Source organism: Protopterus annectens, chromosome 11.part0, assembly GCF_019279795.1.
Source record: "Protopterus annectens isolate FY-2018-M chromosome 11.part0, PAN1.0, whole genome shotgun sequence".
Classification (NCBI taxonomy): Eukaryota; Metazoa; Chordata; order Ceratodontiformes; family Protopteridae; genus Protopterus; species Protopterus annectens.
In genome coordinates this window covers 479,394,705-479,414,418 of record NC_056745.1, presented here as the reverse complement: position 1 = coordinate 479,414,418, position 19,714 = coordinate 479,394,705, and the positions used below count along the sequence as shown (strand labels likewise).

At 42.0% G+C, this 19,714-nt stretch overlaps 1 protein-coding gene across 1 annotated transcript in view; it reads left to right on the top strand.

Annotated features, from left to right (window-relative positions):
* Window positions 1-19,714, top strand: part of OSBPL8 (oxysterol binding protein like 8) — a 3,324,100-nt gene that overhangs the window by 487,938 nt on the left and 2,816,448 nt on the right. Inside the window, exon 4 of the mRNA XM_044087980.1 lies at window positions 16,124-16,261. Within this exon, the coding sequence (XP_043943915.1) occupies window positions 16,132-16,261 (130 nt within the window). The 5' untranslated portion in view covers window positions 16,124-16,131. The remainder of the gene's footprint in view (window positions 1-16,123; window positions 16,262-19,714) is intronic.

The following is a 19,714-nucleotide window of genomic DNA, read 5'->3' as shown; positions in this document are numbered from 1 at the left end:
GAAATATACACCATCCCAAGGTTTGATTACTGAACTACACCGGAAAGAGACATGGAGGAACCATTACTTACATCGTCATAGTATGCACCCCAGGCATATATATATAAGAATATTATGAACAATGAAGTAACACGAATATCAAGACTGTACAGAGGAACCTACTTATAGGAAATAATGTGCCTCATTAGCAACACATTTACAACAACGGGGCTATATAGGAAAATACCTTTGTAATAATGAAGATATTGCTAGCATAAGAGATAATAAGGGATGTCCCTATTATCAGAATACTACAACTGGAACTACTTTACCATATAACAGGAAAGGAACTATGACAAATGAGTTTAGGTGTACTCTGAGATATAGCACAGACAATGCTCAGATATGTGAAGTGGTGAAGAAATATTGGCTTGTCCTTATGGAAGACACTAAAATATGGAACATAGTGGGAGATCAGCTAAAATTTACATTCAAAGATAGGAAGAATTTAAAACGTTTATTATGTAATAAAGGAGGACCGACTAGTACTATATCTCCCCATTCCATAGGCACTAAGAAATATGGACGATGCAAGGCTTGTAAATATGTTAACACATAACCTAATTTCATCCATCCTGTATCAGGCCAACATTTTAATTTTAAAGTCTCAGCCATATGCACCTCACAACATCTGGTCTACATTGCAACCTGTAAGGACTGTACAACATTTTATATTGGAAAAACAAACCAACGATTTAAAGAATGGATTCTAAGGCACCAAAGGGATATTATTCAGCAAAATAGTTTAGAAAAATCATGTCATAGCCCATCCAACACATTATTTTGTTTTTCAGGTTATTGAATTAATATCAGTAACCAACTGTGGAGGTGATATTAAAAAATTGACGGAGAATAAAGAAATTAAATGGATATTGAACTTAAGGGCACACAAGTCACTTGGGATAAATGCTGTAGTCCTTTTAAAACCAATCCTAAGAAACAGGGGTGCCTCATCTAAACCAAAGTAAAGTACTCAATACAAGGAACATGATTAGCTCACAAAAAGGTGTGTGTAGATGGAAGTATCTGAATTGCTTGTAGTTATTTTATATTTTGAAACTAAGAAACTGAAATTTCATCGAACTGAAGAAGGCTAACAGCCGAAAGCGCTTTTCGTGTGTGTTTTACTAAGTAAGCTCACCAAAGCGAGTTTTTTAGTTTGGGATTTATTTTAAAGCTTTTAAAGAAAACTTTTATTCAGAACTTATTATTGTGAACTGAGAGCAAGTCAGTATAGCTGATGAGAGCCCTGTGGAAGTAAGCGTTGTTTTAAACTGTGAAATAAAAATTTTTGTGGTTTTAATGAGACTTGGACTAATGAAAACTGGCTTCAGTTTACAGTAAGGGAACTGCTAACCAAGACTACAACTTAAGAGTGACAGTAAGTTAGCACAGCTGATGAGAACTCTATGAAGTAAGTGCTGTCTTAATTGCTAAGTAGACTTGCTGTTTCACTATATTTCTGAAAGATCTTGGAATTTATAATTTGTTTCAAGAAATATGTACATATGCCTAACGCTGTTATTTGTTGAGATTATTACAATACAGCGTTTCAGCTTGGTGGTGCATAAAATTCTTTTCTCATCAGGTATTTTGATTGGTCCTTTGTGGGGGTGAGAGGGGTCAGGTTGACACTGAATCTGTTGGACGGTATATAGCAATATCGTTTGACTCTGTATAGGAGGCACCATTGTGCAGTAGCTCAGAGCACATCTGGGTAATGGTGTGGAGATTGTCTACATAACTATTGAAGGCCTTGTGTTTATCTTTCCTGTCTTCTGCAATTCTGTTTTCATAGCTAGCTTTAGAGGATTTGATGAGTGATCTCGACATTTTGTTGAGGCCGGTAAGGGAGTTGTTCTAGTCTTGTGACTTCATCTTTTTCAGCATCAGTTTATTTGTTCTGTTGTCGAGTTTGTGTATGGCAGGGGACCTCCACATTGGCTTCTTGTTTTGGAGGACAATGTCTTGGTTCTATTGGTCATGGCATGATCCATGCATATGTGTATGTCTTCATACAGTGCATTGGTGTATGATCTGGTGGTCATGCAACTATTCTCCATTTGCATGGGTGCCGTGAACTTGGCCACCTCTGTTTTAAGGAGCCCAAGGTTAGCTTTGGAGGTGTTTGTCATGGTGGATACCTTTGCAGGGGGTTGGGAGGGATGTGGAGTCCCAAGGTGATTAGTTTGTGGTAGGATCCACTCCTCAGTATTTTGATGTGTGGACTCAACAAGGTCATGTATGTCACCACGTACATCAGGGAGAGTTGCATCCCCCACCATGAGTATTTGTGTGTTGTGGCATTCACTATGTGCCTGTGCATCCATGACATCCTGGAACGTGCGTCTGGTGACTCCTTCTGTGGCACTTGCAACATTGGCCCAACAAGCAGCATTCCTTCTGCAAGTACTCCTCTCCATCCACTTGTGTGAGATCTTGCCTGCACTCTGGCTGAGGCCTGTATTTATACTCACACCTGCCATAGTCACCACACTAGTCTGTTCAGTGCCACCACCTGCCATCTGTCCATCATCTGTGGCCACTGGTGATGGGGTATATGGACATTGGCACTGTTTGCAGTGATGGTGTGCACAAGAGTGAGATGCCAGCTAATGGCACAGATTCAGCCCCTGACAACCTCTATCTGTACCTTCGTATTTCTGTTATTATTGGGAGAGTCTGCAGAAATATTGACATTGTTTCAAAAGGGGGGATCCCAGACCCCATTGCCACCTGTGCGAGGAAGACATATGTACATTAATACCTGCACTTTGATGTTGGCTGGTATATATACACACACACACACACACACACACACACACACACACACACACACACACACACACACACACACACACACACTTACAGGTGAGGTGACACAAATCTGTTACACAGACCACACGTTACCCACATGGTGACATTTAAGACACACGGCTGTCAACATTATGCATTGCAGCCAGCTGTACATCATGTAATTAACAAGATAGAGCTCTGGAGTATGTTATTAGTGTTAGTGTGTGATGGCCATTCCCCAGGACAGACTGTACCCATGTACACATCATTGCTGTCCACCTGTATAGCACAGTGGCAAGTATTACAGAACATACCTCACAACTATGCATATCCTCACAGGATGTTTAGAGGTCTGGCTCGTATGTCTGCTGTATTTCTCTTAACCCTTGTGTTTCTCTGTGACCTATGTGGGATGATCTGAGGAGTGATATCACTGATTAATGACATACATGTGAGTGTCTGATCTGCAAACGAGCAGTGATTGTATGTTCATACAATCCGTGTTACACCACCAGCCTTGTAAGCTTACAGTGGACATAATGAGTGTACACAACCCTGTTAACATGCCATGTTCTTGTTATATAGAGGATCAGGCCACAATAATGCATTCAAATATGTCACCCACCTTCCATGTGACATATGACCTGTGCAATCCAATCGATAAAGGCATGTGATATGTGTAAAATATGATGACTGCAATATGTTGATTGAGTACGTGTGCACACTCTTAAAATGCTAAGTTGTTGAAGCAGCTTGTAAGTGTATTACAGTATTCACTCCTCTTGTGAAGGTGTCTTATCAGCATGGCACATCCTGACTTGGCATTATTTGGCCACTCTTCCATGCAAAGTTCACTCAACTCTGTCAGAATGCAAGGGCAGCTCATGTGCAAAGCCCTCATCAGGTCACATTGGGGATGTTCTTCGTGTTTCATTGTTGCAGTCATTACATTTGGGTAATCTGCTGACAGGTTGCCCTAAGTCGGCTTGATTAACAAAGTCTTGGGTCCTGTGTCGGTTGCTGTCCCTTCTTCCATGATGTCAGGGGTATAAAGCATGCAGCCGACACCATTACATCAGTCTTTCTTGCCGTGCGGTGCCCGAAGCAGAAGCAGTTCACAAGTGCCGGTTGGCTGACTCCTGAAATTTTCGTTTTCGAGTTTCAGAACCGAGGTCTTCAACTTAAAGCTAAGTTCCCCGTTGGGGAAACTTTTTCTTGCTCCATACCGATGTCAGTAAAATTTAATAATTGCATTACTTGTGGAAAGCAAATACCTCCTAAAGATTTTCACTTGCACTGTATTCCTTGCCTAGGCCCTGACCATGACGTAGCTTGCTGTCGGTTTTGTGCTTTATTTAATCAGTGCACTATCCGTTGTCGGTACTTTTTTGCCTCTAAATATTTCAGTTCTCGGTTTAATTATCCAGAAATGATGTCTGTTAGCCATCCGACTACCGGGATTTCGAAAAAACGCAACGATAAAGACAGAGACAGGGCGTCAAGGTCCAAAACAGCTGACGAAGCTTCTCCTAAGCCTGTCGCCAGTTCGCCAGTACTCAGTGAGGCGCTTTCGCAGCCCCTGCTACTTCTGACTTGCAGGCCTCTAATGAGACCTATTCGGAGTCTGGTATGCCGCGAGATACTTCACCTATGGAACCCGTGGATGTCTCTACCTTGGATGTGTCCGGACCCGCTGTGCAGGCACCAGCTTCTGAGGGTGTATTCAGGCCTACAGACTTTCATATTAAACCGACTCCATCTTCAATACTAAGGCCTAAATCTCGATCTATGTCTAAAATACTGATGCCCAGGCCACATTTTCAGGCCCCTATGCCTGAAAAACAAATTATCAAAATGGCTGAAGATATAATTACTCTAATCAGGGGTAGTCAAACCCCCCTCCCCCTTCTAAGAGGCCTAGGGCTGAGCTGGGCTGTGTATCTTCTGATCAAGACTCTGTTTCTTCTGACTTTTCTAATGACCTGGATTTGTCCATACCTACTTATGAGGATTCTGATGCAGAGGATTCCATTCTCTCTGCTTCCCCCCCGAGGATTTTTCTTTTCGGTAAACGTTACATAACTTAAGGGAGCATTTCCACTGGGAAAGTCAGGAATTTTCTGATTCAAAAAAGAGGCTTAGGGATTTTCTTCTTCTACCTCAGCATAGGCCTTTGGCTATACCTCCTGTACTAGACATTGTTGATGATGTGTTTTCAGAGTCCAGTATTGCCTGTGATTCACTGCCTCCAGCTCCTAGTAAACCTGACAGATACTACAGGGTTCCTGAGTCCACACGTTCCTTTTCAAAAATCCTGCTGCAGATCCTGAAACCATTTCTCTGGGGCCTAAGGGCATTAAGCTTCTACTGCTAAAAATCCTACCCCTTCTGATAGAGACTCCAGGTCGCTGGATAGATGGGGTAAAAAGGTTTATATTTCCGCATCCTTGGCAATCAGGGCTTTAAACTGCCAATTTCATATGTTAAAATATCAACAGCATGTTATTGAACTGCTGAAACAGAAAATGATGTTGATTTCTGACTGTGATGAAAATAAAGATTTACAGGATTTATTGCATTCTGCTGAACAAGTTGGAAAACATACTTTGCAGTGTGGTTTTGATTCTTTAGAGGCCTCTTGCAGGGCTGCTGTTACTGGGTCTTTGCTTAGAAGGCATGCTTGGCTTAAGGAGCAATCCCTGCCTGATCATGTTAAAGCAAAATTGTTGGATGCTCCTTTAAATCAGGACTGTCTGTTTGGCAATAAGGCTGAAGAAGTTTTAAAACAGATGGAAGATTAAGTTAAATCTATGCAAACTGTAAAAGATTTCTTACAAGTGCAACCTCCAAGATTTAGTAGGCACTGGCCTACTAAGAAGTGGTCCTTTTCAGCTCCTTCCAGATCCTCTCAAGCCAAACCCAGACACACTAAAAGCACCAGGTTTCAGTCCCAGGGGACCCTCAGAACTAAGCAATTGGGGCCTCCACTTCCAAATCTGGAAATAACAAGACACCCCCCTATGGTAAACAGTCTCAATGACTTTCCTTTAAAATTACCAAGCACTTACCTTTCAGCCGCCCCTTTGGGGGGGAAAGATTGCTCTTCATGCGAAAAACTGGGATCTCATAACCCAGGACAAGTGGGTTTTAAATATAGTGTCCCAGGGATACAGATTTCATTTCCACACGTTGCCAACACCAAACGAGTGGCATGACCTGCCCACAAATCTGTGGGCAGAGGCTCAAAAACAAGTACTTTCCCTCTTAAACATGGGGGCTATCCAACCGTTACCAGAACAGAAAAAGGGACAAGGTTTCTATTCCAGGCTTTTCCTGGTACCCAGGAAAGACGAATCATGGCGTCCAATTCTGGACCCATCTACTCTTAAACACCTTTCTGGACATTCCAAAATTCAAGATGCTGAGTCTTCATCAGTTACTTCCTATGCTAGGCAAAGATGCCTGGTTGGCAACACTAAATTTAAAAGAAGCATACTTGCACATCCCAATCAGGGACTCTTGCAGAAGATATCTACGCTTCAAAGTAGGCTACTTGCATTATCAGTTCTCTGCACTGCCCTTTGGCTTGTCTACTGCGCCCAGGGTATTCACAAAGTGCCTGGCTCCAGTAATTGCATTTTGCAGGTAAAGAAATATTCAAATATATCCATACCTGGACAATTGTCTAATTCAGGCAGAAAACCAGGGCATTCTTCTAAATCATCTGGCGTTTGTAAAAAAGGTTCTAACTTTTCTGGGGTACACCATAAATGAAAAGAAATCACAACTGGTACCCTGTCAACAGATTACATTCCTGGGTTAAAGCTTCAATACAACTGCCTAGATGGCTTTCCTCATGCCAGAGAAGCAAATTCATTTGGTAACCTACTTCAAACAAGTGGCCACAAAAGCCCTGCTATCTGCAAGACATACACTGCAAGCCTTGGGGTTCATGGCCTCCTGCATTCTTCTAATTCCATATGCATGACTGCATATGAAGAAACTACAATGGTATCTAAAAAGTCTATGGAGTCAACATTGCCACAGCCTGGAAACAATGATTCCTATCATACCTTGCTTACGCCTGGAGTTCCTGTGGTGGGCAGAGGCCTGCCACCAAAACAAGGGACTACCATTCACACTGCCCCCTGCCGCACAAACCCTAACTACAGATGCATCAGACTATGCATGGGGGGGGCTCACCTGGCAGGGAAGTGCATTTTGGGCAAATGGAACCCAAATCAAATGCACCTACATATCAATCAGAAAGAAATGTTAGCTGTACAGAATGCTCTGACAGCCTTCAAGGTCTACATTCTTCCAGGACAAGTAATGGTAAAGACGGACAACACCACAGTTATGTGGTACATAAACAAGCAGCGGGGTACACATTCCTAGCTCCTCTGCAGACTAGCCATGGCATTGTGGAACACAGCCTTGAGCTACCAAGTGCACCTACAAGCTCAATTCCTGCCAGGAAAATTGAATACATTGGCAGACGGACTAAGCAGAAACCTCATGGACCCACACGAGTAGAAAGTGGAGCCACGGATTTTCAACATGTTGACAAACGAATGGGGGAGCCGAGACGTAGATCTATTTGCCACTCCCCAGAAGTACCAGTTGGACAAGTTTTGCACAAGGACTCCCCACAAACAAGCCTGGAACGTGTATGCTCTGTCCTTCAGCTGGAAAAAACTATCAGTCTACGCCTTTCCCCCTCTGCCTCTGCTCTCCAAAGTTCTACTAAAAGTCAAACAGGACAAACCAAGGATGATTTTGATTGCTCCAGACTGGCCGTGTTAGCACTGGGGCACCCTCTTGTGCAGTGTGTCACAAATATCTCCATGGCACCTGCCTCAGGCCCCTTCTTTGCTGTCTCAGCAGGAGAACCAAATTTTGCACCTTCAGCTTCCAGCATTGAACCTTGCAGCCTGGTTAATCACTTAAATTCACCCTTACCATCCCTCAGCAAACCTGTGATGGATGTCATCTTGGAGGCGAGAAGACCTAGTACTAGAAAATCTTATGCTGACAAATGAAAAGATTCTGTGCCTGGAGCCAATGTTTAGGGATGAGCACAGCAGCACACAGTTTACCTCAGATTTTACGATACTTAATTGAGATGCTTCACAAGGACCTGTCTTTTTCCTCCATTAAAATCTACTCCTCAGCTCACTATAACAGAGAACCACCCCTCTTCTCTCATCCTGTGCTCAAGCAGTATCTCAGAGGGGCAAAAAACTTGAGACCACCCAGGAGAGCTCCTACCCCTGCCTGGGACTTTAACTTTGTTTTGGAGAAACTCACTCTACCTCTTTTCGAGACAGCTGCTACTGCAGACTTAAAATTTCTTTCTTGGAAAACAGCCTTCCTTTTAACAATCACTTCAGATAGAAGGATATCTGAATTACAGGCCCTTATGGCAGTGGAGCCTTTCATCATCTTTCATGCGGTCTCTCAGGACCAATCCATCCTTCATGCCCAAGGTGGTTTTCAGTGTGGCTCTTAATCAGTCCATTCATTTGCCAACCTCCTTTCCCAAGCCACAGAACAAATGGGAACGGATTCTGCATTCCGTGGATGTGCACAGACAACTTTGATTCTACTTGAACAGGACTAAATCTCGAAGAAAATCTGAACTATTGCTGGTGGCATTTGCTGCAAGGGCAGAGGGGAAGGCTATTTCAAAACAAACCATTTCTAAATGGATAAGCCATTGCATTTATTTTTGCTATGAGCACCATGGAAAACCTATCCCCCAGGAGATCAGATCTCACTCCACCAGGGCTGCATCTACTTCTGCAGCCTTTCTCAGAGGTGTTCCTACCAGGGATATCCTAGAAGCTGCTACCTGGAGTTCTGTACATACTTTCACCAAGCATTATCATTTACCAGTTTTCTCTAAATCCAGAGCTGGCTTTGCCACTGCTGTCTTGCAGGGCCTTATAGCTGGCCCTAATGCTGTATAAACTCCTCCTCCCAACCATAGCTTTGGGAATCTACCCAAATGTAATGACTGCAACAGTGAAACATGAAGAACATAGTACAGTTGTGTACACTTACCATAAATGTAGATGTTCGAGTGTATTCATTGTTGCAGTCCTTGTTACCCTCCCCTCCAGCCCCCTAGTTTTTTTCTGGCTATACCTTTACTTTCCTTTACTATGCTTAAAAGCCTTTTTGGTGTATTTGCTTTTGGTTGGAGGTGTTCGTTTATGTTTTTGTGTGTATTTGCTCCCCATTAGGGGGGCACCTGACATCTGGGGCAAGAAAAACTGATGTAATGGCGTCGGCTGCATATTTTATACCCCTGTCGACTTGACGTCAATGAAGAAGGGACAACAACCGACGCAGGACCCAAGACTTTGTTAATCAGGCCGACTCAGGGCAACCTGCCAGCAGATTATCCAAATGTAATGACTGCAACAGTGAATACACTCGAACATCTACATTTATGGTAAGTGCACATAACTGTACTTTTCCATATCTGGATGACTGGCTCCTCACCGCTTCCACCAGGCATCTACTATCTCAGGCCAGGGACGAAACCCTTCTTTGCAACAAGCTGGGCATCAATGTAAATCTAGAAAAATCTGCCTTGTTACCGTCACAACATATTGTCGTCTTAGGTGTAGAGTTAAACTCAAGAGACATGACGACAAGACTCACCCCAGACCGAATCCACTCCTTGCATTAACAGGTAAAAATTTTGATTACAACAAAGAAAGCCCAGGCCAGACAAGTGTTACAGACCTTGGGAACCATGGCTGCTGCCATTCTACTGGTGCCCTTAGCCTGTTTACACATGAGACTTCTACAATGGCTTTTATTCGCACGGTGGTCAATGCAGATCTCCCTCTTTCACATCCAATCTACATCACAGAGTCTTGCAAGAGAGATTTAACTTGTCGGCTTTAGACAGACCAGCTGTATCTAGGTCACCCCTTTTTGTTTCCCCAGCCAAAGGCAGTGTTAACTACGGACACTTCCCAGATTGAGTGTGGGGGGGTCATTATCTGGGAAGGGCAGTTCAAAGTTTATGGCAGGACCACAAGAACCATCTGCATATCAACATCCTAGAGATAAGAGCGGTGCTTTATGCGTTGCAGGCACTTCAGGACTGTCTCCCTCAAGGAACAATTACAATTCAGACAGACAACATGTCGGTAGTGTGGTATATAAACAAACTAGGAGGAACCAAATCTTACCCCCTATGTCGAGAGGCATTAAGAGTTTGGCAATGGGTGATTGCTTCTCGGCGCTTTCTAATTGCAACACACATCGTGGGGAAATCCAGTGGGATAGCGGACAGACTCAGCAGCAAACTCCTGTTACCTCACGAGTGGTCCCTGAGCAGAGAGATTGTGGAGATGATTTTCCACAGATGGGGCCAGCCTTGCTGCGACCTTTTTGCCACTCCCAGGAATACCAAATGCTGCAACTACTTTGCCCTAATTCCCTCAAAGGGGAAGTCACCCATGGATGCACTGATTCACGATTGGCCTTCGGATTACTCTACACCTTTCCCCCCTTCCCACTCATTCCAAAGGTGTTACAGAAAGCCAAATGGTCGAGAAGCAAGATGATCCTCATTGCACCGTACTGGCCTCATCGAGTTTGGTTTCCCTTTCTACAAACCCACCTCTTGGAGGAGCCTTGGATTCTGGATCCATTTCCAGACCTTCTGATCCACACTTTGGGAGAGTTCCATCCGTCCATCCACACCCTCAAGTTGACAGCTTGGCTGCTCCAATTCCGCGACTAGCCAGGTGTTATTCTTTCACACCAGCAGTAAGTCATATCCCAGCTTCTTCCCATAAATCCTGCACTAGGAAATTATAGTTTAACAAATGGAAGAGATTTTCATGTTGGGCAACTAAATGAAATATCGAACCACTTACCGCCCCTATTCCAGCAATTTTAGAGTTTCTCTCAAATCTGTTTGAAGAAGGTGCTGCGGCAGCTACTATTAGGGTACAGTTAGCTGCTATCTCCAGTTTTCATACAGGTGAAATGGGTGTTCCCATCATGTCTCACAGATTATGTAAGGTCTTTCTCAAAGGTACCTTTCTACTTAGGCCCCTGATTAAGGAACCAATGACACCGTGGGATCTAAATTTGGTTCTAAATTCTCTGAATACATCTCCCTATGAACCTGCTCCTACCTGTGATCTGAAATATTTATCATGGAAAGCCCTCTTCCTTGTTGCCATTACATCGGCTAGAAGAGGTTCAGAACTGCAGGCTCTTTCAGCACGTCTGCCTTATATTGTATTTCATAAGGACAGGGTATCTCTCCGAACTAATCCCTCCTTCCTCCAAAGGTTTGTTCGGAAAGCATCGTAAACCAATCCGTGGAATTGCCAGTCTTTTTCCCCAATTACACCAACAAGACAGAATATAAACTACACCAGCTTGATGTGCACAGACAGTTGCGTTTTTATTTGCATAGAAAGAAAGACATTAGAAAGTCAGATCAACTTTTTCTCTCCTTTTCTGATAAGAAGACAGGATTACCAGTCTCTAAGGTGACCTTTTCTAAATGGCTTACGGACTGTATCATCCTTTCATACCAAAGGAATGACATACAATTACCAGGGAAGATAAAAGGTCACTCCATTAGGTCAGTCTCATCTTCATTTGCCTTTCAAGCAAGGTTTCCCTTAGATTCGATTTGTGCAGCTGCTACATGGGCGAAACCTCGCACCTTTATCACTCATTACAAAGTGGAATTGGCTTCCTGGAACAGAGCTTCCTTTGGATCCACTGTACTGAAAAGTCTTTTTTCCTGAGCCACCCTAGGGTTTAGGTGCTAGGGATGCCGTCCCAACCAGCAAGAATTATGGCGAGATGGACTACATAACATCTAGAAGTTATGTACTTACAATAACATTCCATGTTTGTAGTCCATCTCACCTATAGTCTTGTGTTCCACCCTCCTTCCCATTTCTTGAGGAACTGGTGGACAAAATTATCTGCCTGCAGAGATATGATGACGTTCAGCCTCTTCCTTGAGTGAATTATAGTGATTTGTAAATATGTATATATATTTGTATGTATATATTTTATATACATATATAAGATAAGGTGCTTCTTGCTGGCTTGCAAACAAGATCTGGGGATGTAGCTTGGGGCATCATGGGATAGGGATTAGCCTCGAGCTACTGAAAGCTCTTGAGCTTTAGTATTTGGCCGAGTCAGGATTCTCGGCTCCGAACCCAACCAACAAGAATATAGGCAAGATGGACTACAAACACGGAATGTTATGGTAAGTACATAACTTCTAGTTATTCAATCAGTGCAAAATTTTATGCCACAACACAGTAATTTGCCAAAAAACATGCCGTCGCCTTGCTTTATTTATGCTTAATGTGCCCCTTTTGCCCTTTATTATATTCGTTTTACTCGTTTAATCTTTTTTCATATACATTATACTTTTCTTGTGCTCGTATTACTGTAAACATGCTCGTTTACTTTAAACATGCTCGTTTTATAATTCCGAGGTAATTCCAAACCCCATATGTGCTTTTCTGATAATCGTTTTTATCAAATATCTTAATTTCAAACATCTCATTTAATTAATAATTTTTTTTTGTCTCGTTTGCATAATAATACGTTCTGTGCCCTTGTAATGCTCCATTTTTATGTTTTTGATAAAATAAATAATTTGTGCTGGTTTTCATTACCTTTAGTTCGTTTCTAGCCCTTTTTTGCACTGGATTTACTTAGTTTACCTTCACTGTTAACTCTGCACCTCATAGCTCTGAAAAGCAGTCTCTGGAATCCTGGTTTTGACACCATGTCGCTTGTCTGGGCAGGATAAAACAGATGAACATTTGTGGGTTCTGTTCAAGCAACTTTATTATGTACAGACACATGTGCATTGAGGCTTAGTAGCTTTAATTTAGATAAACTTATAAACAAACTGACTGTCACACTCCTACATGTTCACACTCTGGCTCCAGTCTCAAAGTGGCACTGAAGCTGTCATTTGCTTGCTATTTATATGCACGTGCTGTCCTTGGAAATGCTTTTTAAAGGTACAACACACACTATTCTACACCCTCCCTCCATCCCCCTTCCACGGGTTTCTTGGTTGAACAGGAAGAGATTCTAAAGGATTAGATTGATCTTCCTTATACTCCAGAAATGGTCTCCTTCAGGATCTTCTAGTGTGTTAAATACTGAAATTTCTCTTTTCTCTATGTATTTAATTAAAGCAGACAAGATCTGAGGTAATGGGGAGAAATGCATTGTGGGTAAGAAGAGATATCCAAGAGCTTTTTGGTTGACACGAGCTTACTAATGGCCATGTCAGATCTGGACCCATATGTGAGGAGAGATGAAAAAAAATCAATACAGATGGAACGTTATGGTGAGTACGTAATGTATTTGCCATTATTTAGTGACTTCACTCCTTAATGATCTGCCAGAAAGCCACCAAAATTTGAGGCAAAAATCTGGATATTCTGTGAAATTCTGGACAATTGAATGGTGTGATGAGAAGATATTAGTTATGCAGTGTGGTAGTAAGGTCACATGTAAGTAGAGGGACTGCTGTGTACAGACATGCAAATCTGGTGAGCTGCAATTTCAGAGTTAGTGTGCTGGCTTATGCCCGTTTCCTTTTGTTATATTGTAGGCATTGTTTACTGTACACAGTTTGGAAGTTTGTCTACTTAGCATTCTTTGCCTGAAACCTTGTAGAATTGAAAAAAAAACATACATGGGCTAAATAAAACCACTTTCATAAACCATAAGCAATGGGCAGTGCTCTGTTTTAATCATACTATTCATATTTTGTGGATCAATGCAAATATGAATCTTATCTTTCTTTAACATAGTGACTGTAGAAATCACCCATTCTATTGGCTGTGACTGCTTGCTTGTTAATGACACCAAAGCTTCCCATTCTCTCTAGGGCTTGTTCATCTTTATTTGCGAGTCATGCTGGTACTTTTCTGAGAGCAAGACTCACTGGCATATGTTATTGTTTGCAGTTGCATTGACACTCCTTGAAGAAGGAAGCAAAGTTGTATAAAATATTTTCCCAAATGCTAGATCTTCAAAAAGAAGACACAGTAACAGCTTTCCATCCTCTTCCCCTTTGTATGAGAATTTTGTGTGTAGTTGGTAGTGACATGTTTATTTCATAGTTTAGGTAAGCACACTTGTATCAGTTGTCTTGCTGTACATCTTCCATAAGCACAGTTTCCCTGCATGGCTTCAAGGCTTTGGCATTCAAAGTCTGTGCATGTCACTGCTTGGTTTATGTGGCAGTCCTACAACAACTGCATATGTATCATCTCTGGCAAGAGACCAACATTAGCCTTCACAGAGAATGAAACAGCTTTGAAAGTCTGACCAGGTCAAGGAAAATAGGTTGATAATTTTGGTTTACTCCGTGATGGAGAGAGTTACATCCCCTGTCTGTGACCCAGACAACTGAAGATAAGCTAGCAATCCAGGTGCAAGAGTAGCTGAAGGATGGTTATAAGTAGATAATACTAAGTTTACTATTCTGGGGCGAGGGGGTGGGCTGGCACATAGCAGTGCCGGCAGCTACTGGAGAGAACAGTATATGGTTTGCATTGTATGGGTTGTAAATATGTGCTTGGTTCTGTCAAGCGGCATTCTTGTGATAGTTTTCTTGGTGCTTGTGCAGGAGTGCTGATGCTCACAAGGTAAGACTTTGCAGCCCATCATTTCTGAGAGCATTCTTGTCAGCTGCTGTAAGTGAGGTTAGAGGGGGTGGGCTGGCACATAGCAGTGCCGGCAGCTACTGGAGAGAACAGTATATGGCTTGCATTGTATGGGTTGTAAATATGTGCTTGGTTCTGTCAAGCGGCATTCTTGTGATAGTTTTCTTGGTGCTTGTGCAGGAGTGCTGATGCTCACAAGGGAAGACTTTGCAGCCCCTCATTTCTGAGAGCATTCTTGTCAGCTGCTGTAAGTGAGGTTAGGGACAGAAAATGAAAAAAAAAAAAACAATCATGGCTGCCTGGATGATGGGTGACTCGTAGTCTTGGTGCTTGTGTAGGAGTGCTGATGCTCTCAAGGGAAGACTTTGCATTCCCTCATTTCTGAGAGCATTCTTGCCAGCTGCTGTAAATGAGGTTAGGGACAGAAAATGGAAAAAAAAAACACTCATGGCTGCCTGGATGATGGGCTACTCATGGGGAATGAATGGGTGGTTGTGGCAGTAGCCGAGATGGTTGTCAGGCAAGGATAGACAAAAGAATAAAAAAATGTTATGCTACTGCTACAGTGATCTCTCTTTGCAGACATACTGTTTTTTCTTGTAGATGTATTATTAGGGCAGGTGTCTTAACAAGACAGGTGTACTTTCTACAGTGTTTGCCTGTGGGTACAGACAGTGTAGAAGGAGCTGTCTGAAATGGTAGGTAAGGTGTGGGGTCGAGTTCAAATGGCTGGGGCATACAATGGATTAGCCTTTCACTACATTTTCAGATTTTAAATGGTTGGGACATTGATGAGAAAATGATGAGGGTCTTTTGAGGAGTCCAACCTTCATGTTTATTAAAACCTGTAAAAAAAAAAAACAAACAAAAAAAAAACTCCAATATGTGTCACAGAGCATGTAAAACCCAAAGGTTTCAGGGGTAGTAAACACATTCACAGTCAGTAGCATAATAGATTTATTTTCTCTATAAAACTGCAACGAACTCTTGCAGAATCATTGGGATTCTTCTGCAAGTCTTCTATAATGACTTAGTGTGAATGTAAAGTTCAAATGCAGAATGCCGAAACTATTTTATTTGCCTGGTCATGATGACAGGGTCTGTTCCTGAGCAGCAGAGGGTGGTGCTTCATGTCTCTTGTCAAGATGTGAAGCCTTGAATGCATTTCAAGCTAGTATGAGCATGGCACTCTCTGTTCTTAACCAGCAGAAGGCAGTGCTAACATTATTAATTGATGTTTTTTTTTTAAATAAAAGTTTTGAAGTGTCATTTGTTTTCACTTTGTATAAGAAATAATTGCAAAAGTTAATGATTAACATTATTAACATACATAACTGTGCATTGTTTACCTTTCACTGCAAATGAATCACTTTCTGTAGTCTGGTTTAGTTTTTATTATGTGTTACCACTGTTGTTTTCATTTGCAAAACTTTCATTAACATTTATCATAGTCTTGTGTTATCTTTCAGTATCCTTTTTCACCTCTTGTAATGTAACAGAACTGATAGATAAATAAAGGCAGATGTCTGTAGAGTTATAATGAAATGCAAAATATTAACTTGTGGCTATAACTGTGTGTTCAGCTGTCCTGATGGCAAATGATGAATCCCAATCTGTGATCCAGGAAAAAATGAACCAGCGTCCTGTTGCTTCTCCCCATCTCTCACACACCAAAGACTTCCTGCACTCAACTCCAAATTCTAGGACCAACTGCAGCTATGGTAAGTGATGTTCAACCCACAGGGCAGCTATATTTAGCTCTTTTTATTCATGAAGTGTTATTGTCACAAACTAGTAGTGTCTAGCTATTGAAAGTTGACCAAACATTGTTAAACTTGATATTTCAACTAGGTGCAGAGAATATCCATAAAGTTTCAGTATTGAAAATGCAGTTTACAAATAATTTAATAAAACTGGAGAACAGTGGAACACGCTTCAAAACGTGCAGATTTAATTTACAGTGCTTTTCCTGATGTAGAAAGATGTTTCTGCTATTTATTTGGGTTTGGAGGAAATCTGTGATGTTTAGACAGCTGCAAAGAGAACCAAAATCCATTTTCCATTTGAAGCCTTCTTGTTAATTTTATAGGCTTCCTGTGAATAGTCTTAAGTAGAATTTAGCTAAGGTTCTTTATTTCTAAACAGATGAATCTAAGAGGTAAACTTTAGTTCATTATTTGATCACTGCTGCAGTAGTCTTAGTTGTATGGGTTATATCCTGTTCAGGATCATAGGAGATTACTAGGCTATCGACCCGGAGGTCATTTCAAGCCTAGCCATTTCATCCCAATGTAATAACATAGAAATGTATTTATTTATTTATTTGCATTTGTTGACTGGGAAAGTCCACTGGGGCTTAGCGGCCCGTTTTCAGTGAAGGCCCGGGTTGAAAAGCTCCACAAAAAGTTATATTAATACTAATAGTGAATGAGAGTTTACATTAATATACATAATTCAGAGTCAGGAAGACATAGACTTTCATGTGTAACTTTCAGTGTACAAGAAAAAAGGATAGTGAGAGAGGTAGCAGATTTACAAAATTATACAGTATGTAAGAAAAGCATTACATTAACATATTGACTTACATCATTAACCTTCATTGCGGATAGTTTTGCACAACTTTCAGAGAAGGATTTTAGTAGTTGGGGGGTGCTTAGGTAAGAGCATGAGAGGGGCATATCTATTCGGAGGTCAGGTGAGAGAACAGATGGGTTTTGAAGTTGTTGTGGTTAGACATGTTGAGTATTGGGGAGGGGAGAGTTGTTAATTGCATGTTAGTTAATACCCAAGATTCCATTTAGTAGTGGCTGTCCATGTCCAGGAGGGTTGTGGGTAGGGTTGCCTCCATTCATTGTGGCTAAAACCAGACCAAGGCCCACACCCCTTGCATCATCCATAACCCTGTACATTTCTGCCCCTCTCTCATCCAGGCTTTGCCCATTTTATGACATCATCTTGACATCAGCTGATGGGGAACACTCTTTTTCCATTTCTGATGCCTGCTTTCTGCCAATTTACTATGCTCTTCTGTAAAAAAGCATAGTAAATACGACAATTTAACAAACTCCAGTAGCCTTTTTCCATTTATGAAACAGAGCACTGTTGTTTGTACAGTGTTTTCTGGACTGCCAGACAATTGGTTTGATTTCTGGATAGTCCAGAAAAAAAAACACAGGTGCCAACCCTAGTTGTGACGCTGTTCCCAGTAAGAATTTATGGTGCCCATTCCACTTGTCCAGGTTCCTCTTGAACAGTGTCGTAGAGTTGCTCTGTTTTACATGAATAAGTAGCCTATTCCAAAGATGTGGCAGTCAGTGGAAGATAAATATGTTCCTCCAGCGTGTCCTATTTAAGTTGCAGGCCATATTTAGGTCCCTGGAACGGGTAGCCTTAGTCCCGTTTAATTTACAGATATGCAGCAAGTCTGTTAGGTTTGAGTCTGAGATTGCTCTGTAAGCCAGACATAAGTCTCCCGTAAGAAGTCTGTATGATAGTGACAGGGACTTTAGGCGATCTGTGGTTGTGATCTGTTGAGCTTCTTAGGTAGAAACCTCTGAGATCTCTCCAACTGCTGTAGGTGCTTTTTATGGTACATGCCAAATGGGGCATTATACTCAATTATGGGTAGGATTAGTGTCAGGTATAGAGGGGTTATAACCCTTTTTGCTCTCAAGGCAATGTCTTTACTAATCAAGAGTGCTACATAGAAAGCCTTCCTTACTGCAGTAGACACATGGTGGTTGAAGTTAAGGTTGCAGTCTACTTGTGATCCCAGGTCCTTTACCACTTCGTGGGTACTTAGGGTATTGTTGTTGATTTGATAGTGTGAAGGGAAATTGTTTGTGCCGAAGGGAATGAGGATGCATTTCTTTTGCATTCAGTTTGAGACTGTGATTAAGACACCAGTCACTTTTTTCATAAGACCCTTCTGGAGTATACTGACATCATTTGGGGATTCAATAATTGCACCCAGTTTGCAGTTGTCTGCAGACATGGTCAGCCACAAACCTTTGTTTTGACCTGAACTTTTGAGAGTATATACCAAATAGTATGGGATCCAACATTGGCCCCTGTGGCACCCCACTGGTAACATGTCTGCTGGTTGATATGGAGTTACCCACTTTGATAGTGTGTATGAGGTTTGTGAGCCAGTTGGCAACCCATCTTACAATGAAGGGGTTTACATTCAGTTTGCCAAGTTTATCAGTAATGCCTGAGTGGGGGATTGTGTCGAAAGCCTTTGCCAGGCCGAGGTATGCTTTCTGCACAGATTTGCCCTTGGCAGTGCCCCTTGTCACATTTTCGAAAAAATCCACCAGATTTAACAGGTAGGATCTGCCCTTGATGAAGCCGAATTGGATATGATCTAGGGTTTGAAGGTTGCCTATGTCTTTATTTATGAGGTTTGTAATGATACATTCCATGGCCAAATAGACAAGGCTGGTCAGACTTATGGGTCTGTAATTCCCCGGGTTTGTTGCTAGGCCACCTTTTTAGATGGGAATAATTGTTGCTATTCTCCATTCCACAGGAACATAGCCTATGGTTAGACTGTGATTGAAAAGAGTGTACTTAATGGTGATGCTAGTTCATGTTTTAACCTGTTTAGAAGACAGCCTGGGATGCTGTCTGGTCCCATAGAGGTTGTGTTTTTTGCCTTGGACAAGGCTTTGATGGCCTGTTCTTCAGGTATGTAGGGTTGGGGGGAGTTTGGGGGAAGGTTTGTGATAAGTTTGGAGGGGATAACGGACTGAAATTTTCACCAGACCTATTCGCTAGCAGGTTTACCATCTCTGTCGGGTTGGTTTGTGTGATACCATTGATCACTAGTTCTGGACATGCTTGGACCCAACGTTTTAGGCTATGTACATAGCTGTATAAGGCTTTATGGTTATCCTTGGCTGTGCTTGCTAAGTTTTTCTCAAAGAAGCCCTTAGAGGATTTGACAAGTTGTCTTATTTGCCTTTTGAGGATGAGGAGCGTGCGTTTCCATTGTTGGGTCTTGCCTTTGTTTTCTTGGACAGTAACTCTTTGTACTTATTGTAAAGTTTGTTGGTACTGGATGTCCACCATGGCGGCTTGTTTTTACTTGGGGATCTGGCTTTGATTCTTTTTGGTACAGCCGAGTCTATACACTTGTGTAAGTGATTGTACATGGCTGTAGTGTAAGCGTA